The 24011-nt window shown below is 34.9% G+C and overlaps 1 protein-coding gene across 5 annotated transcripts in view; it reads left to right on the plus strand.

Moving 5' to 3' along the window:
* LOC124360743 (protein eva-1 homolog C-like) overlaps window positions 1-24011 on the plus strand; it is a 615881-nt gene that overhangs the window by 584172 nt on the left and 7698 nt on the right. For 2 of the 5 annotated variants that reach the window (XM_046814606.1, XM_046814604.1), the window contains exons 2-6: window positions 1885-2090; window positions 13030-13068; window positions 17653-17791; window positions 19474-19623; window positions 23221-23364. In XM_046814606.1, coding sequence (XP_046670562.1) covers window positions 1885-2090; window positions 13030-13068; window positions 17653-17791; window positions 19474-19623; window positions 23221-23364 — 678 coding nt within the window. Of the gene's footprint in view, window positions 1-1884; window positions 2091-13029; window positions 13069-17652; window positions 17792-19473; window positions 19624-19693; window positions 19773-23220; window positions 23365-24011 lie in introns of all 5 variants that reach the window. The other 3 variants (XM_046814605.1, XM_046814607.1, XM_046814608.1) reach the window with 3 other exon arrangements.

Below are 24011 nucleotides of genomic sequence, written 5' to 3' on the forward strand. Positions count from 1 at the left end.
TTTATAATCTTTTCCTATGTATGGGTGAAACGAATGTATGAAATCGAAAATATCGTCGGCACGTCCAATCTCTGCATATTTTAATTGCCAATACTGTCACTGGCAATCTCATTTACAATTATATAACATTCACCCATCTATAGTATCTACTCGTATTTCAGTTTCGATTTCATATTTTTCATATGTATTAACCAATTTATTCTTTATCTGTATGTTTCAGTTGTTTTCTCGATGTTTTATACATATACATACTGTTTTCAATAATAAATTACTTTCATCTACAATTCTTATAATTCCTACATAATATTTTCATTCTTCATTCTGTTAGTATTTATAACCAGAGATCTTAACTTTTTTTCATCTATCCCTAAATTTCCACTTTAATTTACATATTTCCTACACGTTTAATTCAACCATTTATTGTCCTTCTCTTGTAATATTAACTAGCCGTGTTTTTCTGGTTTATACCTAATCATGATTCTTGGAAAGATAAATAAAGAATATAAATTGTATGATGAAATCTTTATACACATTATGACATTGCACGGATCCGTGCCGCCTTTTTTGTGTGGGGTTGACGCCAGTAAATACAAATAAAAAATTATTTCTTTGGTTAAGACATAGTTTAAATGTATAACAACGGTCAATTGTATTACAATTAGTTTATAACACGTTAATGTTACACGAATTGTAATATGCCGGTTCTCGTTACGCGGCATGTTCTGTGGGTTTGACGCCAAAATACGCCGCATGACGTGACGGTCAGCACTGTGCCCTACCGTGCCGCGTTCTGTGTGGGAGTTTGACGCCATAAATCGCCGCTTGGCATGACGTTCAGCACTGTGTCCCGCCGTGCCACGTTCTGTGTGGGAGTTTGACGCCATAAATCGCCGCTTGGCATGACGTTCAGCACTGTGTCCCGCCGTGCCACGTTCTGTGTGGGAGTTTGACGCCATAAATCGCCGCTTGGCATGCATGACGTTCAGCACTGTGTCCCGCCGTGCCACGTTCTGTGTGGGAGTTTGACGCCATAAATCGCCGCTTGGCATGACGTTCAGCACTGTGTCCCGCCGTGCCACGTTCTGTGTGGGAGTCTGACGCCATAAATCGCCGCTTGGCATGACGTTCAGCACTGTGTACCGCCGTGCCACGTTCTGTGTGGGAGTTTGACGCCATAAATACGCCGCTTGGCATGACGTTCAGCACTGTGTCCCGCCGTGCCGCGTTCTGTGTGGGAGTTTGACGCCATAAATCGCCGCTTGGCATGACGTTCAGCACTGTGTCCCGCCGTGCCACGTTCTGTGTGGGAGTTTGACGCCATAAATCGCCGCTTGGCATGACGTTCAGCACTGTGTCCCGCCGTGCCACGTTCTGTGTGGGAGTTTGACGCCATAAATCGCCGCTTGGCATGACGTTCAGCACTGTGTCCCGCCGTGCCACGTTCTGTGTGGGAGTTTGAGTTTGATCAATCGCCGCTTGGCATGACGTTCAGCACTGTGTCCCGCCGTGCCGCGTTCTGTGTGGAAGTTTGACGCCATAAAACGCCGCGCCGTGACGTGTCCTCTTAGTATACACCTAAAGTTTGCAGTTATAGTTTCCATTTTAAAGGGCATAATGATTCTGTATTTTATATACTTGAAGGAATAATATAAATTATGAGTTGGGAACAGACGAGGATGAAAAACATTGAGTCAAGTAAAAATAAAAATATTAAGCAAAGTGCATCTGGCACCGACCACAATTTTCCGCACATTGTAAGATGTGTTGAGCTGGTGAACGCAGCTCTTATTGACTGAGACTATAGTTATATGAATTTAAACTCACGAAGTACTCGTCTAAGTTGTACTCTACACTTTGTGTAATCCTGTGCTCTGTTTGTTCCAGCCTTGCTGTCCGGGACCCTGAAGACCTTCCAGAAGGCGGCTTGTGACGACCAGCAGGTCAGCCTGCGATGTCCTGCCGGGACCTGTATATCCGTGTTGATCGCTCAGTACGGCAACTCGGCCAAGGATCTCCAGGCTCTCTGTCCTGACGTCAAAGGATCCCACAGTCGGAACAACATGACTTGTCTGTGGCCTAATATTCTCCAGGTAGCTAGTTACATTAAACCTATAGGACTCAATACTCTTGGAATCTGATTATATTTATGGACTATTGATGGTTTGTAAAAATCCTCATTTTTATATGACACAGAAATATATTTAATTTTGTTTCAGTTCTTAATAATAAAAAAAACACACAGGATTAATGACTATGGTTCTTTTGAATGTTTGTATATCAAAATGTTGACGTTGCATTAAAAGTTTGGAATATAAACACTGAGAGTATATGGAGCGATTTTCACAGTGAGGTTGCAAGTCCTCTTAGCTAGAGATTAGTAAAGTGGGGCATATGCATCATGGAGCTAATACTTATGCTTCATACAACCAGCAACTGGTATAAGTAAGTACAAGTCTGTATTCTGCGAATCGATGGATTTTGTTCTTGCCAAAATATTCGCATTAAAATACAACGTACACATACTCTCATTTGTTTATACTAACAAAACACAAGGAAATTACGTACCTTTTATATTTAATTAATTAACTCGTAGTTTATATTAAAAGGACCAAATTCATAGTTATTACAGAAACTTGCTCTAATGATCTCCCTTTAGAATGAAGTTATACAGCGGTAAAAATATACGTTGACTCTTGGCGTTTGCAATACAAACTTATGTTTAATTCCACGGTAAATTTGGCCACTGATAATTGATTATTACATCGGGAACGTACCACAACCTGTAAGGGATTGGTTATGTCGATGGCAAAATTCAAAGGATTTCTTATTTTACCAGGCGAAGTTAGGGCTAAGAAGCTCTATGTAACACTTAACTTGGGGACCAACTAAATGCCTTTTGAAGCACCACCAAAGGCTGGGCTGGAGGCCTGCTAGCAAAGACGGGATTGCTCTTTCTCCAAGCAGCACCCACACTCGATGTTGCTTGATTCGGCACCGCTAAATCTATTTATGTTTGAGATAAATAGTAAAATCTTCTTATAAGTGGTAGAATAACACCTTTTAAGTAACAACTTTTAAATATAGAATGGTTCAGGAGTGATAGATTTATTTACTATCAGACCGGGAATGGACCTTCCTAAGATCATTCCAATTTGTTTAACAGTGAAGGTGGCCCAGCGCCCAGGCGGTCCAACGTGAAGTCGTGATACACTTCGAAGCTATATCAGAGAGCAAACCGTAATTTCCTCTCGTGGACCACTAAATCATTCAGCCAAAATTATAGTGATAAAATTAAATGTTTATACGAATAAATAAATAAATAAAAATGTTTTTATTGGTCGAGCGTTCATCAAAGTACAAACTCTGCTTTTCATGACAACTCCTGAAAAGAATGATGTGTAAATCACTGTCGAGCTTTTAACATATTTATTTTTTATAGATTAATTTTATAGATATTATTACAAATTCAATCCAATTGAGAGATATCCCAAGAAAGGATTGATTTATTCAGTAATTTTCTTGTTATCATTTTTGTCATCCACAAGAACAGTGTAAAAACTTCTTAATAATGCCCAGCCAAATCCTACGGAGTAACTTTACAATCGAACTCGATGTCTCTGATCAGTAGAAATAAAGATTTATGCAGTTTTTGGACTATAGGTCATTCGTTTTCGAGATATCGTGCGTACGGACAGAAAAAGAATATTACCAGCCCCTCAATAGTGCTCAGCTAGTAAAATTGCTTTCGAATGTATAAACAGTGACACATTAGGTTTAAGGTAGTGCGTTCGATTTTTAGTTTGGAGATTATTTCTATGTTTAATTTTTTTCTCTTTAATATAATTTCCATGTAAAATATAGGAATTTAAGAAAAAAATTTAAAAGTCGCATGTCTTAATACGGTACTTAATTTCCTTCGCAAATTAAATTTTGGATATATACAAAAATAACAGTTTCTGAAGCCACGGCACATGTAAATGCTGCAAAATATCGTACCTAATACTAGATGATAGTTCTTATACTTTTTTTGGTAAAAAAGTGAAAGACCGATCCCCCTTTTAAGCCTTATTCTGTCCGCCCTAATGGGCCACTGGCCTATGCGAGGATCTTATCAAACAGAATAAGGGGGAGAGTCGATACAGTACAAGTTCAATGGTACTTATAAAAAGTGCAATGGTCACAGATAGGATTCGAAACTGCGTTATCTCTAACTCAGACCCAAAGTCCAACGACTTAGCCCGCTTGGCCATCGGCACTCCCAAAAAACTTATTTAAAATATTGGTAGTAAATGTTTTCATCCAGTTTATTTCAAATAATTTAAACATTTAAAAATGTATAATTTTGATTTAGACATAGGAACAATATTTTCTTTATTATCGTTAATTGAAAAAGAGCGGAATACAATACATGTCAGTATTATTAAAAATGGCCCGATAATTGTATTGATTTAAGATTAAATGGAAATATAGAGTTATTGAAATCTAAAAAAAAAAAAAAAAAAAAAAAAAAAAAAAAAAAAAAAACTGGTGGATGATATTAAGTAATTACGGAAACATTCATATTATTATTAGGGCCACAAAGTGGTAAGAATTTCCTGTCAGGTCATAATCGTTTCCCTCTCAAACTAAATACTAGTATCTGGTTTCAGGGATGTTTTTGAGCAAGTTAAAATTTACCATACACAATTATTGTATATTAAAGCAAAGAATCTGGTAGTACATATACCTTGATAAGAGCTTGGCAGTTAATTTAACAAAAGATAATTTAAAACAGGCTATTAGTAAAGGCATTTAAAATCACATTGCTCAACAATTTGGGATTGAGTTCGCAATATGTCGAAAAAAACTTCCTTGTTCATTCATAACGGAGTCATTCATTTAAAGAGAGATCGATTGTCTGTCATGCTAGTTTTTGCAGTGGGTAAAATCGAATTAGTATCAAAAAGTTTAATATGAAGTGATAATTTTTCTCAGATGTTTTATATATATTATAAAACAGTTTTCAGTATAATATAATATTCATATCTAGTTTTCAGTATAAATATTATAAATACAATTGTGGGTCCTAGATCTGTCAAGCTAAGAATAATAGAATCCGAGAAAAATTATCGTTACACATGTTTAACCCTTTCGATACACTCGAATAGTGCGTCACTTACGAATTCTGTAGGTTGTTTCTAGTTTACGTTACCTTCGGTGAAACATTTGGATTTGGATTGTCTTTCTATCAAAAGTTTATTACAAAAGTCATAGGCAAAACTTAAGCACAGGGAAATTAACTTCGGTTGCATAGTCGACTTAGAATACGACTGGGCACTATAATTATTATAATCATTACATCGTATTTATTAGGGGTTTTGACGTGACAACGTCTTAAATTAGGTTGAGGCTCGGAGTCACTCATGAAAAAGTGTAACGCCCGGTAACGTTACGATGCCCGTCCAGTGGGTCCGCCGCACGGGATCCGCACGGGATAAAGCAGATAACTAATAAAGCAGATATGTTTATTCGTGAAAATGTGGAGTGCTTAGATTCGTCATTTACAACAACTACAACAATAAAGGTGAATAATTGTACACTGATATTTCATTATCGTAAACTATGATTGATTGATTAATTGTTAGATTGACACAAAAGTTGAGAAACTGAGTTTATAGGTTATGTCATACTATTGACAAATGTTGATAGTGTTAAGTAAATTATTAGTTTAAATCACTCTGCAATCAATCGTAATTCAGTCGATTGAGAAGAAACAGCGCGTATTGCTAGTCAAACATTTAAAATAACAAATTATAAAACCTCTAACCTGTCATAACAGTGCGACCAAACAAACGAACTAAACCGACCAATCACCACGCGCGGAGTTAGAATTTAACTGTGTTTAGCAAGAATTTCAAATTCCAATTTTAGTAAATGTTTTATTCAACTTTACCATTTACAATAACAAATTTTAATTAATTTCAAATTATGTACAATGTTTTAGTAAACAAAATATATTTCTATAGTTAAAATTTGTGCATTTCTTATTTTCATTCAATTCCTTGTTCCTATTGTGCAATTTAATAATATTCATATCAATAAATATTCTACCGAGAAAAAGACGTTGTCACGTAAAATCTTCGCCCGTAAAAACCGACTTTACAGGCAACCATAATTGTTTTTAATAATATAATCAACGGTATTCAGAGAAGTATTTTTTATAATATTTTCACGAAATTTGCTTACTCAAATGTGATATTTTTTGAAAAAATCAATATGGCTAAGTTTGTTACAGTAATTCTATTTTTAAATGTATGAAATGCAATCTTATACAAATAGTTCATATATGTACAATATGTGTTTAACTCCATAAATAAATCCATACGGCTTAAACCGAGCTACATTGTAGATATTCCGCTACACTAAGGAAAACTATAATGCTACTTTCCACAGTAGTGGTCATTATGCCAGAAATTATTCATGTATGTTTGCCCCCCCCCCCCAATGTTTGTCCTGGCTACACTGTCTTGGGCTGCAGAGAATTCCAGCTCTCGTTGTCTTTCGACGTTGGTAAACCTCCGTAACAATTGTGTTGTTACCCAACCAATTCCTCTTCCGTTCCTTGAGATACACATTCTTTTGAAAAAAGTAAAATGGTAGTTAAGTATGGATTTTATTTTTGTGTATTTAAATGCTGAAATAATATTGCCAGTGAAGGAGCAATGCTATAGTTAGACTGTGTACCTGTAATGTTTTATAAATGGTTACTTCTACGCTAATGGTACTTTAATTGATTAGTTTCAACGTTTTTATGGAACATTTTCGAAATACCTTTGAAATATTATGTTTAAGTTTAGTAATACCTAGACAAAGGTGTAAGTCAAATCGCCACACTAGAATTGAATAATCATATAATGAAATTGTATATAACCATAATATTACTGTACATTTACTACACTGCCGATGTTTAATGCAAAACTGATGAGCAAAGATATTCTGTAATGCAAATATGATGTATGGGGGTAGTAGGGAGTTGGTATGATGGGATTAGCTGAGCGGAAGTAGGGGAGGGGGTACGACCGGAAGTTGCCATTGTGGCCGGGGCTTATCACCGAGGGCAGACGTGTGTTATCAGCTCATTTTGACCCTCTGACGTTTCAACGCTCTCTCTGAAGTTCTCTTTCACAAATTACTTTTCTCTCAGGGGACCGTATTGATAAAACAGTTCACAAATTTGTTGAAGATGTATCTAGAATAACGTAAGCTTCATTTGTTGTTAAATATATATTGTTTTATTTCATAACGAGAAAATTTACAAAATAGAGTATTGAATTACTTGTACAGGTATATCAATACTCATACTCGGAGCTTAATAATACAAATTGTAATGTGAATTATTTATTTCTTTCAAAGTTTTATTTACGTTTGGTGCAAACTAAGAAATAATTATAAACATAAATAAAACCTTAATTAATAAATATGCATATGGAGAAACTTAAGATTAATATGTTTGACATCAGATTGTTGATTTTGTGAAGACGTTTACAAAATATTAGTGGCAGGATACATTAAGCGATATGTGTTAAAAAAAACTATTAATGAACCTTAAATTTATAAGTGTTACTGCAACGATTAATCCATACCTATATCCATACATGTCTGCGGACATGTTCGGTGCATGTTGTCATGTTAATAAATATCGACAGTTTAGGTTATATTTTATTCCAATACAAAATATTAAGGCCAAGTCATAAATAAAGTCTGTTTATAAACATATGTAGTAATATGGACATGAATATATTTATAAAACGCAATATTAGAATCATTACATCTTACCCGATTACACAGCATATAGACGGAACAGTTCAAAACATATTATTTACTGTTTGTTGGAGTATTTCCTATTGTTGGGGTGAGCTGATAAATCTTTTTTTAAATAGCTATGATTCAAAAGCTTTAAGGGGGTTCGGTAGGTTAAAAATTAAAAAAATTATACATTTTTTTTTTATTTCAATTTATTTTTCTGTGTTGTTTTCTGAACATTTTGACATAAAAATTATTTAATTCTGACAATGGGAAGTGTTTTAAAAAAAAATATACAACATATTGTCTGCACAGCTGCAATTTTTACCAGAATTGTATCTATGGTAACGACAATACTATTATTTATTTGTTATAATAACTAGCATCCAGAAACAGTTGTTTTTCTTTCAATGGTTGGCTAACCTGAAGTATTGTGCCAATTAAACAGCAGACAAGAGAAGTAAGAAAACATTGTTTGTTTACATTCATGAGTTTATTCTTTATTGTGAAAACTCAAAAGTAAATACACATTACAATTATTTTTCTAAAGTGTTGTGTCTAGTGTTTTAGAAGAATATATTATTCATAAATGACTAGGAGTACTATTGTTTTCAAGAAAAGGAAACGACTATTTTGTAAGAAGACAGTAGAAACTGAAATTAGGCATAGTCCCTAATGCTGATGTTTTGGAAGATATGACTAGTCTAGATGAACCAGTTAGTGCTTCAAAAGCAAAACTAGGAAATATTTCCAATAAATACCAATCTATTGTTGATGGTGAGGCCTAGTCTAGCCTATGAAATAGTTGATTTGAATAGTTTGTTGAAAATAATTTCTAATATATCAGTTTGTAAACATTGCCATGAAGCAATTGATTTCAAAGTCGGTAGGCGTGTTGGGACTTTTCTTTTCAGGTGATTTTACATGTTCAGATTGTAGTACCAAAGACATTAGCTTCATATGAAAATTGCTGTACTTTACCTGATAAACCATCACACAATAAAATGTATGACCTAAATGTTTAGGTTAGTGTACGGTATGCGTACTATTGGGAAGGGGGCCAGGTCGCTTGTGAAACCTCTTTGCGGCGTGCTAAACTTGCCTAAACCTCCTACAAAGTTTAGTGAATACATTAGAGTTCTAGGGTCTACAGCTGAGGATATATGTTTTTCATTTATGAAAGAGGCTGTAGAAGAAGCAGTGAAAATAAATGATGGAAATAGGATTTGTGTGTTGCCATCGACGGCACTTGGCAAAAGCGTGGACATACATCTCAAAAATGGCGTTGTAACTGCTACAAGGTGTTGATACTGGTAAAGTTGTAGATGCCGTCATACTGTCTAAGTACTGTCGTTGTAGAGGCAAGTTTACTGGCCATCATGATGATAATTGCAGTGCTAATTACCAAGGAGTAAGTGGGGGTATGGAAGTGGGTAGGAGCCTGTAAAATATTTCAACGGTCCGTTCCAACTTATGATGTTCGCTATATTGAATATCTTGGAGACGGCGACTCTAAAGGGTTTTGCTAGTGTATTAGAAAGCATGCATTATGGTAATGACTGTCCAGTTACAAAATTAGAGTGCATTGGACATGTCCAAAAGCGTATGGGCACACGCCTAAGGACATTAAAACTAAAAGAAGGTAAGGCAAAACAAAATTGATGGAAAAACCTTAGGCGGTCGCAACCGACTAACAGATTGCTGCTATATTATCAATTCAGAAATACTACGGAATTAGCCATACGCAGAAATATAGGTAATTTGAATGACATGAAGCAAGCTATATGGGCAGAATACTACCATTTACTATCAAGTAACTCTAATCCTCAACATGGACATTGCCCGAAAGGAAGTGATAGTTGGTGTAAATATCAAAAATCATTGGTCCAAAATGAAAAATATGATCATGAAAAAACATTTTCACCTACCACTTGCCATAATGGAGAGGCTAAAACCTATTTTCAAAGATCTTAGTGCTCCTGACCTTCTAAAAAAGTGCTTACATGGTAAATCACAGAATCCCAATGAGTCTGTGAACCAAATAATTTGGACTCGCCTACCGAAAACCGTGTTTGTAAGCATTCACACACTTCACTTAGGTGTATATGATGCCATCAATACTTTTAATAAAGGAAACATAGCAAGGTGTATGGTATTTAAGAAACTGGGATTGATTGTTGGGCAGAATTTTTGTGATGCTATGAAAAATAAAGATATATCCCGGCTAAAAAAGGGCTCAGCGCATGATCGCGGAAGTTGCAAAAAAAAAGCAGACAATCCCGTGAAAGTGCTAAAAGGGAAGTTTGGAAATGAATGGGGAAGATTTGGAGGATCCTGATGATCCCAGTTATGGAGCAGGATGTCATTAACTTTCAGTTACATATTACCAAGTAAGACCAAATGTATATTTTTAACTTTAACGTTTGATTTCCCGGAATTTAATTTTTTTCTTACTTATGTACCTTTATCTCAGGAAGTATTAGATGGATCATTATGAAAAAAAAAAAAACACTTGTACATGCCACCAATATACACATTTTAAGCGCGTAAACATTGTAAAAAAAAATCTTTAATAATTACGCAAAAAAATAAATAACATAACATTTTTTTAAAAAAAACATGTATTTTTAAAAAAAATTCTTGTTTAATGAAATTTTCTTAAAAAACCAAAATGTTTGCGCTCTATTTCATGATAAGGACCTAAAAAATAACACATAAACATTTTACTGTAATCGAACCAGTTGTTCCTGAGAAGAAGGTACATAAAATATAGGAATATACCATTGTAAGGATAGGGCCTACCGAACCCCCTTAACAAGGTAGATATAGCAGTAACAAAAATGTTAATGTTTGTATTTTTAACTACTTAAATGTTCACTAAGTGATAAAGCAAAGCAAGGAGAAATGCGCAAGGTATTTTAGCTCGAAGCAGTTAACTAAAAGCAATTGATTCCAAAGCCAGTGGGTGTTGGAGACAAGCGAGAACACAGAGTCATCAATCTTTCTTTAACGCAAGAAGAAGTCCATTGTTGCCGACAGGTAATTGTGATGTCTTCTACACCGATGACGTCACGAGGTAACTTACAGCTGGTTGTTCCTGCCTTTGTAGTTGCCGCATTGCAAGTTTATTACTTACTGAAATGAGGATTTACATTAATATCAGTAAAGCTTTGCTTCTGAAGTTTTCGATAGAGATGTGCATGGATTACGTAGGTATCGTATTTAATAAGATCATAATCTACAACTACTAACTGAAGGCGAAAAATCGAAGACTGTTTTCCATTTAAAGGATTGAGATTTAGGGTGAACAATTCTAATTTATCAACCAAACTGGTGAGGAAAGAGACTTAGCAACGATTCCGGAATTTGTGTTGCTGAGTTAGCAACTCTTTCGAATAACCTACCATAGGAATCGAACATTGATCTATTTTAATCATTCTGATCCATTGGAATTTGAAAATGAAGGAACGTTTGAGGTGTGAAATAAAAATACCCTTGAAACCAAAACTAAAATAATATTTTAGTTTTTAGGTATATTTATGTTGCGGAGTCTCAGTGATGTTTATTAACGGATTTGTTCAAAAAGCACAGTAAAACTGGATATTTCCACTAATTTTATTGTTTGGGGTGATTTTTCTTTGTGGTTGACATATCGTGCTATAGCATATAGACACAACCATTCATGATTTTTTAGAAAAGTGTCTTTCATTTAGGTGATTGTACAAAACATGTTTCGAGTTGTCTGGTAAAATTCCAGGTATATCAACCTGTAAAAAATTAAAGTGCAGTAGCGGAACTAACCGATAGATGTAACTATTTCTTATAATGGGTTGTGAATAAAAACAAACACAGACTAAAATATATGATTAAATACTGGTTTGAATAATCTACTAACCTCTAATTTATTTATCATTGAATCAAACGTAAATTGATTAACGTTCTGCATAATTAAATAGCAGTGTTTAAGCTTATCGGATTCTAAAATGAATTTCAGCACGGCTAGTTGATTCATATTCCAGTTCACAACAAGTTCGTCCTGATGAAATCTTAAAAAAGGGTTCAAAATAAATTGATGAGATCATTTTTAGCTTACAAAGCCGTTGTGTAATTTAATCCTCGAAGAAAATTAGTCTTTATGATGATTATAATTATAACTTTTACTCAACTACATTGAGCCTTATCATTCTTCTTTTCACTTAAAAATAAATGACATTAATCAGATTTTAATATAAATTTTGCTGATGAAACGTCAAAACCTTTAACTGAATTTTTAAAAGATAAATTAAATTTAACAATGTCAAACGATAAAAACACAGGTACAACGAGATATGTAACGACAAGATATTTAGCAAGATTTATTTCAGAAATCTGATTTCTTATTTCTGTTATTATAAACTCATAATTTCATTTTTAGAATATAATGGCAGTGACAATGTAGAATTTATTACTGCATATCTATTTTTGGGTCACTTTAATTTTCACTACAATCTTTTATTTCCGAAATAAGAAATACAAATTAGTCACGCTTCTAGCGGATACAGAGCGAACAAGCGTGACGTGACGTTGCGTGACGCAAAACGAATGTTTCTCCCCGAGCAAAACATACATCCATAACCTACCAAAAGAAGTAGTCACTTGAAAAATGCTCAGAAAAACGCAACGTTTAGAAGAAATGTTTAACGTACTTATAAAACGCCTTACACTATAGATACTAATGGTAAATTTTGTGTCAGTCCCATGTCTATATCGGATTTCATCCGACCTTTGTGGTTTAGAGTTACTTTAGTTCCTAAAAGCAATAAAAAGTAAAAAAGTGACTAATTTCAAATTTTTCAGTTGTGGGCACACCGAACTGCATAAATATACCAAAGTTGACGTGTAGCAGCAATTTGGAACTACGCACACATTTATTCCATTGAGTGAGGGACGCTATATGATTTATAATAAAAAATATACTTATTTTTTGGATTTAGCATAAAAGAATCAGCAAAACATACTGAGGCTATCGAAATTATTATCAGTCTATCTTGATTCGAGGGATCTGGAACAATCCTTAAAATATAGGTATATTCAGTTACTGGACAATAAATGCTGATGGAACTATTATTAAAAATAAGAAAGTAATATTTGTTACATTTGAAAAGGAAAATGTGTATCAGGTATAAACCGAAAACACGTAATACAACCGCTGACTGAGATAGAATCTCCTGGAAATTAAGTAAAAATTGATTTGGTCTTCTTTTACAGACGAAGTGGGAGGCGGCGCCTGAGGGGACCTGGGGAAAAGTGAGTCTCTCTCAAGGGTCTCTTTATTCAAGAGCCTCTTGTTGCTTTTTACTCTATTTTTCTCGTTCAAAACCTCTGCACGTATTATACCTGGTCTGTGTTAGCTCTGTTGCACATTTCGTATGTTACATTACAGTTTAGAGATCGTTATATACACATCGTTTCTTTTAATTGTAATTATTTTTATCTGGATGTTTTGGAAAAATGCTACGCATGCTATATACTCTCCACATTTTAAATATTAGTTGACTGTTTTAGAAGATGTTATGAGTTTATGTTTGAATATTTTAGTATTATTTCAAATTTTGGGAAATTGCACTGTATTGTTCTCACAATAGTGTTCGAAGTAAACTTTTAATAATTAAATATTAATCGCCTAAAATGACCGATCGCACTTCAGACCTTTAAATGTCTTTCAAATTGTATCTCTTGGAGGATTTCGTAGAAAACACATGCTACTAATGTCCATATATTTTCAAACAATAAACCAAAATGAAATTGCTTTTGTTGCAAAGGCAGAGTTAGAGCCACCAAACCATCTCTACCCCTCAACGTAGAGTACTAATAAATACAAATACAAGCAAGTTTTAAGTTTTCTAATGAAATATAAACTATTAAACTCTAAAAGTGCGAGATACTTTTAACTACTTAATAAAGTTTTAAAATAATCAAGTCAGAAAAATATTACATATATTCACGATAAACTTTAGGATTATAATAGAATTAAAATAGAAAAGTGTTAGTAATAATAATTGTAATAATAATTCAATAAAAATATTCTGAAAATTCTCTCTTTGTTTCATGCACGCCCTAAGGTGCAAATCTTTGAAGTTAACTATTATTAATTTAATCTGATGTCAAGATATTGCAAATAAAGTATTGTCAGAAATGGCTGATTCTTTTGATTGTCCGTCAACTTTGCTGTAATTTGTTCATAAATAAATTACTATCCTCTAAAACTCAACGAAGTTCTATGAAGTTAATCTCAATGATTTATGGGTTTGAGGATGCATGATTAAGAGAGGCATATCTTGCAATGTATTGTCATACGCATGTATTCCTTGCTCATTTAATTTTTTCCATTAAGTGTTTAAAAATAAATACTTTTATTTTACGCTTTGCTGATCTTCCTTATACTATTCTTCATGGATGCAAATACAAAGTTTTACATATGCAAAACTTACATATGAATTGGAGGAAACCATTTCGAATGACCTGAAATTTTTCAGAACATTTTTTAATGGACGCGCGCGTGGAAATCCACTTAATTCCTGTTTAAGTTCATCGTTCGTGGGCTGATTTGCTACTTTTTAGGTATTTCTGTATAGTAATAATGTTTCAGCACAAACTAAAGGTCTCGAAGTAGCCTTTGTTGTATAGAAATGTTCATCTTCCCTTTAATGGTGCATTGGTCCACTCATTGAACGTATTAATGTCCTAGTCATTTGGATTTTTATTCATCAAGAAGAAGAAAGCTTAAAAAGAAAGCGGAAGTATCGGATGTATAACTGTATTATTGTATATTAATTTTAAATATAAAATTAACAAATGGTTGAGTTAAAACATGCATGGGACAAAACAGAAAACGAATCAATTATAAAGATAACACTAGAATTGAATAACGTGCTAGGTACAAAATTAATTGTTCAAGGATTTAATATTCTTTGTTACGGGATTTAATATTCAACGTCAGGGATACAATATTCAATGAGATCAGAAGAGGATAATTGAAGTTAAACTGAAATCTTTTGGAGAACCTCATTAACTTCTATAAATGCTTTTCTATCAATTCTACAGATAATTTACTACTGCACGAAAATAATGCTTTGTACTTTAAAATTTAACATGGTGGTGGGAACTGTGATGCACCTTCTTATGACAATTTACTCATAATACCTCATTTAGTAATTATATACCATATGCTGAATTACGTCCTTTACAAATGAATTAAAAAGTCAGAGTACTGTAAAAGCTCAGTAACCTGAAACCCTCGATTAAAATTAAAGGAAATACTTCAAATAACTACAACCTTTATGATGTCACATATCGCTTTATTAACATATCTCTCATTCAACAAGTACATAGATACAATATTTAAAATAACATATTGTTATTACTTTATTGCCATTACTTTATTGTACCTATATCCAAAATAAACTAACGAAATGCAAAAGTATTACATAAATAAAATAATGATTGGTTCAAACATGATGAACAAATGTCTTGATAAGTGTTGTTTCGTTCATAGAGATCGACTTCTGGAAGATTCGCAGTGAAGGCAATGAACGAAAAGAATGTCCATTGCAGATGACCCGTGTTACTCTATATACTGCCATGTTTGTGGAAATTTCTGTCATTCCCAGAGTAATCTTTTATCCTATCCCTCCATTAATCTTTGATAACAGCGACGAATTCTTCTTCTCCAAATGGTTCACTGGCTCCTTCAAGATAAATCCGTTCTTCAACATAGTATTTTGAAGTATACTCGGTAAAAGATAAAAACACCTGTGTTTGTAAAAATCTACCGCCGCTATAAAATTATACCTGAAAACATTGATATCTAATTAAACCACCAAATTGTTGAGTTACACATGCTGTCGGGTTGGTGAGGTCGAATTCTATTATAATTACTGTAATGATAGTATTTAGCTAATTGAAATATATATGTCTTGTGACTAAAATATAAATGTTAAGTAAGTGTATGAGCTGGATATTATTAAGTGTAATTAACTAATTCATGAACATCAAAACGTGCGCATTGAAGGTTCTACGTCGTAGTGACGGACATCATGCTGATGTGCTGGTGACTTCCCGAAAAATAAGTAAATAGGCCGTGGAGCTGATATTGTGATTTATGTGGCGCTAAAGTAGTTCCAATACCGTAAGCACCCTTTCCGGGAGCGATTACCCCCTCGTCCGCCTTTAGAAGGGAACCGATCAATCTCGGGTCCTCGATCTTCAGATTTTGGACTGCGTTCACGCTTGAACTAACTTGATTAAGATGCCTGAGTTTATTATATGGCATGGGATTCTTTACTGAAGTATGGGTTTTCTTGAAATATATTATTTTTCAGCTATGGACCACTTTTAACGTTCATACAATGGAACCTAAGAAGTAGACTTAAGGTACCAATATTTGTGTAGTAACTAGTGTGTCATCAAAAATACGGCATAATTAGTCTGCTTCTGTAGCTTTACAAAGAAAGAAAATATATCTGTAATACTTCTTACAAAAAAATATATTTTTGTTCATATTATAGGAAAGAATATATAACAGATTTTATGTAAAATTTATATAAGTTTTGAGAAACGGTGCGGCGTTTGTAGATTGATCATAAGGTATTCCACGGAAGAGAATAGCTACAACAAATGAATGAAGTGTATTAAAATGCTTTATAACAGAATTATATACTTCTATAGATTGTATCCTAGCAAATATTTGATAATAGGCACGACAAAATACAATTCTATTCCAATTAATGGAATTAATAAGAATAATGGTTTTAGCTTTCAAAAAATAGAAGCGTGCTCCGCTTTCTAAATCTTAAAAGCAATACATATAAAAAATTAAATGATACATTTTTAAGGTACCGCTCGAAAATTAATTGCACTGTGACATTTCATTGCTAAGCAATGCCACTAATTAGTAGTATGTATTATTTTATATTAACATCAGGCCGAATTTGAAGTAAATATTCTACTTAATTTTACGAAATCGAAAGAATGTAGTATTTTTCTAATACCAGTCCTACTCCTAAATCTTTGTAGGTTTCTTACGATTATGTTCAGTACTTATACTTACAGGCAGCTTATATTCAAGGGAACCAATGGAAGGGCAGACACTCACAAACCATCGGAGAAACTCATAACAATACGGTATTACAATATGTAGTGTTCTTTTTCTAATAATATTATTCTCAATCATATGGCATATATTTTTGGTTTCAAAGTTGACATAGAGAAGGCTTGTGTTAATTTGGTAAAGGCAGAAAATTTTAATCTTAATCACAGCGTAAACTCCTGAGATAGTTGTGATCGCCTCAAAGACAGCCGGAGACTTCAACGGTTCCGTACATGTCTTGGAAATGTAATGTTCTTGTATAATTCGTTTACTTGTTATTAAAATTACATAATTAATATTTGTAACTGTAATAAATGTATAGTTTTATTATTCAACTGATTTCCTGCACGATTAATATATTTTAAATATGTTTCACTCTAGGAATTTATATGATGAATTTATACCACATTTGGTAGGTTTCTAGAAGAGGACAACGATTTATAATTAAATTATATAAAAGTGTAGGAACTCTAAACATACGTCCAATACATTTACTATTTTATAAAGTACTGGCCCACATTTTCCAAACAGTTTAATTAAAATATATAATATAAAAAATGAAATGGAAAGAGACGCTGCACCTCCCCTCAACAGTTGAGTATACGATGATTGATCTGGATCTTGATGTCATCCTGTAGGTCTTTCACTGCTTGCAAGACCTATTTGCGGATCTGGCACAGGTTTCCAGGATACAAACAACAAGTGCTGTCAAGACTGAGATCGGTTGCTAATTGAAGGTCCAGTATTCTCTGTTGCAGACAGTGGTCGAGGCGTGTCACAAGAAGCGCCAGTGCAAGTTCCACGCATCTCCAAACTCCTTCGGCGGAGATCCCTGCCCCGGCTTCCGCAAGTACATCGAAGTAGCCTACAAATGCCGTCCATGTGAGTAAAACAGTTCTTACACAAATTCTTTTTTGTCAATGAGATGCTAAGAAGTGGATATTGTAATGGCCAAAATAAACCAAATTCTAATAGGCTGTCTGGAAGTACAGTGTGTTTTGTATCTGGTTTGTAAATAACACTTTAAGTGGTGTTTAAAAAAACAACAAAAGTACATCCAATTATAACGATATAAACTTTGGGAACAATTGTAATTAAATATACGTGTAAGTTTAATAGGTTTAATGATTTTTGCACTATTAAAAGTAATTAATTAGTAAGGGTCATCTTACACTTTTGGGGTAACATGTAAATATTTTATTACTATCATTTATTTTTGAAATAAAAAACTCTGGATTTAGTTTGAATCTGAATCTCAAAATCTAGGAACTCATTAAATATAAACGAACTTTTCGATTCATACGGGTCTTAAATTTTATTTCTTAACATTTTTCATTCCCATAAAAAAATTAATTATTTTGGTATAGAATAAATTGTATTAGTATATAAATATTTTCGCAAAACTTCTATAATTTAGATAATGTACTAAGAAAGTGGAAATGGACCTTAGTAGACGTATGGTATAAACCATACAATTTCTATTGGTGTAAAAGTAATCCCCAAAGAGAAAAATAAATTGAGAAAACATTCTGAAAGGCATATTCTCTAAGGATATCGAAATTGTTCTTTAAGTTCCTTTTGCTCGTTTTATAACACAAAGTAAGCACACATGCTTCTTGAGATCGAAAATTTACGAAAACGGCATGAATACATTGCTTTATCGCGGAAAGAGGAGGAAACAAAGGACTGAATATGGCCATGGATAAAGAAGATATGAGGTGAGGTAATAAAAGGGTATCGAAGCATTGGGGATGATATTGGAGAAAGTAGTATCGGTTTCTTCTGCACCGTTTGAGCTGTTAGGATTTCATTCCGCCAAAACTGTATATTTCTGACAACTTTACTGTTGTAAACAAATCATTTTGTTCTCTTTGTTACCCTTCCACCGATGCGAGATAAACTTTATTTAAGATTCGTTATATTTCCCATGTCAGTAAAATAATAAATAACTTTCGGAGATAATAATGTCCCTTTCAATATTGGTTTTAAATGTACGGTATTCTTTCTTCTCATTGTTTTAACTGTAAAAAAATAGTTTTAAGGAATTTGGTTAAATTAGGTAACTATCTTTTTCTTGATTCAATATCAAACATATGTACTAGACACGAGGTCACTTTTTCCTAGCTCAATTTTCGAACTAGGTGTGTTTTCGAAGACTTCTAGTTTGGATAAGTTAGGCGCGTGCGTGCGTGTGAACATACACAGGCTACATGCTCAATAGAATTTCATTTAATTCGACTCAAACATTATTATCTCATTTATTATTTTTTTAGTTTTGAAACTGGTGAAGTCGAATCATTGAAAGATATTTTAAAGTAGTCTTTTCAGCAACAAGTATTTACAGAATTGAAAATGTCACATGTTCATAGAAGATTAATTTATATCAATATTTTTTTAATTTGGATTTTGAACAAGGGATTCCAATAATAAATAAAAACTTGAGGGACAGTATGTGAGACAAAAATCTTTGAGCCATTTTTATATTGTGACCAATCAATAATACTTAGTATAAGTAAACATCTTTGATATCCCTAATTCTTACACCAAGTTACGATGATGTACAGATGAGTTTCGCAGCAAGGTGGCATGTCAAGACGACAGTCTTCAGCTCAGCTGTAACCCGCACTCCCGGGTGGTCGTCTACTCAGCCAGCTTTGGCCGCACAGAGTATGAGAGCGTCCGTTGCCCGCAACCTCAGGGTGTCAGGGAGGAAAGTGAGTATAAACCCTACGTTTACTTTCGTCCTTTGTTCTTCAGCTCAGTTGTAACCCGCACTCCCGGGTGGTCGTCTACTCAGCCAGCTTTGGCCGCACAGAGTATGAGAGCGTCCGTTGCCCGCAACCTCAGGGTGTCAGGGAGGAGAGTGAGTATAAACCCTACGTTTACTCTCGTCCTTTGTTCTTCAGCTCAGTTGTAACCCGCACTCCCGAGTGGTCGTCTACTCAGCCAGCTTTGGCCGCACAGAGTATGAGAGCGTCCGCTGCCCGCAACCTCAGGGTGTCAGGGAGGAAAGTGAGTATAAACCCTACGTTTACTCTCGTCCTTTGTTCTTCAGCTCAGTTGTAACCCGCACTCCCGGGTGGTCGTCTACTCAGCCAGCTTTGGCCGCACAGAGTATGAGAGCGTCCGCTGCCCGCAACCTCAGGGTGTCAGGGAGGAAAGTGAGTATAAACCCTACGTTTACTCTCGTCCTTTGTTCTTCAGCTCAGTTGTAACCCGCACTCCCGGGTGGTCGTCTACTCAGCCAGCTTTGGCCGCACAGAGTATGAGAGCGTCCGCTGCCCGCAACCTCAGGGTGTCAGGGAGGAAAGTGAGTATAAACCCTACGTTTACTCTCGTCCTTTGTTCTTCAGCTCAGTTGTAACCCGCACTCCCGGGTGGTCGTCTACTCAGCCAGCTTTGGCCGCACAGAGTATGAGAGCGTCCGCTGCCCGCAACCTCAGGGTGTCAGGGAGGAAAGTGAGTATAAACCCTACGTTTACTCTCGTCCTTTGTTCTTCAGCTCAGTTGTAACCCGCACTCCCGGGTGGTCGTCTACTCAGCCAGCTTTGGCCGCACAGAGTATGAGAGCGTCCGCTGCCCGCAACCTCAGGGTGTCAGGGAGGAAAGTGAGTATAAACCCTACGTTTACTCTCGTCCTTTGTTCTTCAGCTCAGCTGTAACCCGCACTCCCGGGTGGTCGTCTACTCAGCCAGCTTTGGCCGCACAGAGTATGAGAGCGTCCGCTGCCCGCAACCTCAGGGTGTCAGGGAGGAAAGTGAGTATAAACCCTACGTTTACTCTCGTCCTTTGTTCTTCAGCTCAGTTGTAACCCGCACTCCCGGGTGGTCGTCTACTCAGCCAGCTTTGGCCGCACAGAGTATGAGAGCGTCCGCTGCCCGCAACCTCAGGGTGTCAGGGAGGAGGAAAGTGAGTATAAACCCTACGTTTACTCTCGTCCTTTGTTCTTCAGCTCAGTTGTAACCCGCACTCCCGGGTGGTCGTCTACTCAGCCAGCTTTGGCCGCACAGAGTATGAGAGCGTCCGCTGCCCGCAACCTCAGGGTGTCAGGGAGGAAAGTGAGTATACACCCTACGTTTACTCTCGTCCTTTGTTCTTCAGCTCAGCTGTAACCCGCACTCCCGGGTGGTCGTCTACTCAGCCAGCTTTGGCCGCACAGAGTATGAGAGCGTCCGCTGCCCGCAACCTCAGGGTGTCAGGGAGGAAAGTGAGTATAAACCCTACGTTTACTCTCGTCCTTTGTTCTTCAGCTCAGTTGTAACCCGCACTCCCGGGTGGTCGTCTACTTGGCCGCACAGAGTATGAGAGTAACAATAACAAATAGTTAAGAATCGTAATTAATAATATCGAACTGACTTTTGCTATAAAACTGTTTATTGTCGAAATACTATAAATGAATTATTATTATTATAACCTTTAAGATACCTCTCATTCTTTTCCTTTTCAAGTCTTGTCCTCCCTTTCTTGTCCAACTCTTGTACTTTTCACATGCAGTCTTGTAAGTCTCCTATTGTTGAATTAAACAAGGGATTCCCTCTTTTTTATAGATAGTAAGAGCTCCAGAAAAGAGCTGGACGTTCTGCAATTCCTAATGATTAATTTTTAGTTGATTTTCAAATGAATAATTTATTAGTTTGAAATGTATTTAAATTTAAAATAGAAATAACTAGGATACAAGTGGTTTCACTATGAAAACCAATTTAAAATTTTAAAGTTAGCAGTGAATTGTTTTTTCAGTCAATTAGGTAGAGTAGGGAATATTATTGTTCGTTTTTTTTATTCCACAAAAGTACCTGCACCACCAACCATTTGATATTGCACTCCTGAAATGGAAATGAATTTAAAAATTTCAATCTTTTTGGAATAAAAAACAAAAATACTTCCAGATGCGTCCTGGAGGCAAACAGAAAGTCACAGCTCTGAGTAATAGGCTTTCTTATATAAAAATTAAGCTTCCATTTCGTACCAAATGCTATAGCTCAATTTGTATACGATATACCCTGTAGACAGAAAGACAGCAGAAATGTTTTTCGAGTTTCTTAAGTAAAATATTTCACTAATGTTAGGTCACTTAAATACAATTAGGCCACAGATGTAAATAAAATGCTTAATTTGTTACAAATATTTAAGTAAAGACCATTTAACTTTTAGGACATCTGAGACTACAAAGAACGCAAGGATGTGCATTAACGCCACTTTTATTTATATCAAATTTTTAAAGAATTTTGTTGGTGTACAATATTGTGGGAATGTTCAATGTTTATTTAGTTTATTTAATCGTAATATATTTCTTACTCAGCTTCATTGACATGGGAGATTTTTTGAAGCTTTATTTTAAAATGCACAGTTCGTTATTAAGTAATTGATGTTATAATGGGGAAGAAAATATAAATCGTTATTCATGTCATAAGCAGTGTTACACCTGGCAAATTCTGTTAACAACAAGCATGAATATTTATAGACTCAGGTCAGGGGGTTGTTAGTGCTCAGCTCGATTTGTGGGACCAATGTAGTGATGATGAAACAATTGGATTATAGCGGTACATCGGCAATTGTGTCAATTGTCACTGGCTAACCATCAAGCTCTGGTATTTTCCATTTGTTAGGTAGTCAAATTTAAATGACGAAGTGCAAGATTTTGATTCCTGCTAAAGTTATAATGCTAGCAAAGAGAGTTTTATCTTTAATTAAAACATTTAAAATATTTTAAAATACACTTTTTGACTTTCGGAATTTCTCGGGAGGTGCATGTTTATATAATTCCTTATAGCTGAATTAAGAGCTTATTAGAATCCACCGAAGGTTGCAGTTATATGTTAGCTTAGCAATCCACCATGAAGAAATCAAATTACAGAAACGTAAAGTTATTGATTTCCTTTATCACTTTATCGATTTCTAAAAAAAAAATCATCTGAAAAAAATGTTGGTTTTTTATTAGTTTACTCAAATACACTGTAAAATAATAACTACAAAAAATAATTTGGCATTACAATGAACATTATTACATTAGAAAGTTATTCTCTAAATGCGAACTCTGGCCATTTTGCTTTTCCGAAATATTGCTGGTTTTATATCATCTGGTTAGTGTTGCACTGTATGGAAAAACAGTTGTCACATGTCACATGTTATAAGGACAAAACATTTGTTCTTCCTTTTACTTCTTTTGGGTTTTGTAAAAAAAATTGTTTGGATTTAAATTTATTAAATACGTATTGCATTCAGGAGTCGTAGCAGTCCTGTAATTTGAATTTGAATTTTGTAGCCAGCCATAGCTACCTATGCTACTGAGACAGTGATGTCGAATGTTCTAGCATGTCTAGCTACTTACGCTACTGAGACAGTGATGCAGATATGTCACGGGATGAGACAGTGTAGTCTCACCGCAGACGCCGCAACCTTTGGGAACCCGTGCAACCACCTCTCTAAGACTTACCTCAAGGTCGTCTACACCTGTGGTGAGTAGATTGTGTCACATACCCGTAGATTATATATTATTATAACGTGCTACATGATTGTACATTATAACGTGATTCTAAGTATGTTAATAAACCAACAAAAAAATGTAAATGGCCTAAGCCATTGGGACATTTCTTCAATAATGCAGGTCCAAAATCTTTGTTAATAAAAAGTTAGCACTAAGAAGACTAGATAGGACATTTATATACGTCTAACTTTCCATTTGGAAATGTAAATGTAGAATAAAAATGTCAGTAGACTAAATTATTAATTACGTTGTTTCACTATTTGCTACGCATATAATTAAAACATTCTTTTCCATTATTTAAATCGTATCATTTTGTAACAGTTTTTATGTAATAGAATATGTGATTGTGCGAAGATGATATTAACCTATTATTTCCATTACTGTAGTTTTTTATCAAAGTTGTAATTCTAATGATAAAGCGACAGTTATTTTTCATTCAGACGTTTACAAAAGCTCTTATCTGCTCTCATTTTTATGTGAAATGCTCTAAATCATAGGATGAGCATAGTGAGCCAGACTATGAGGTGGACTACGAGTCGGTGGATATTGAATTCTTCTCGAGATGTATCTATGGCTTTGTTAATTTCAGTGCCGAAGACAGTTCTGAGGGAGCAGCTG

This window comes from Homalodisca vitripennis, chromosome 4 (genome assembly GCF_021130785.1).
Source record: "Homalodisca vitripennis isolate AUS2020 chromosome 4, UT_GWSS_2.1, whole genome shotgun sequence".
In the NCBI taxonomy this organism is placed as follows: domain Eukaryota; kingdom Metazoa; phylum Arthropoda; class Insecta; order Hemiptera; family Cicadellidae; genus Homalodisca; species Homalodisca vitripennis.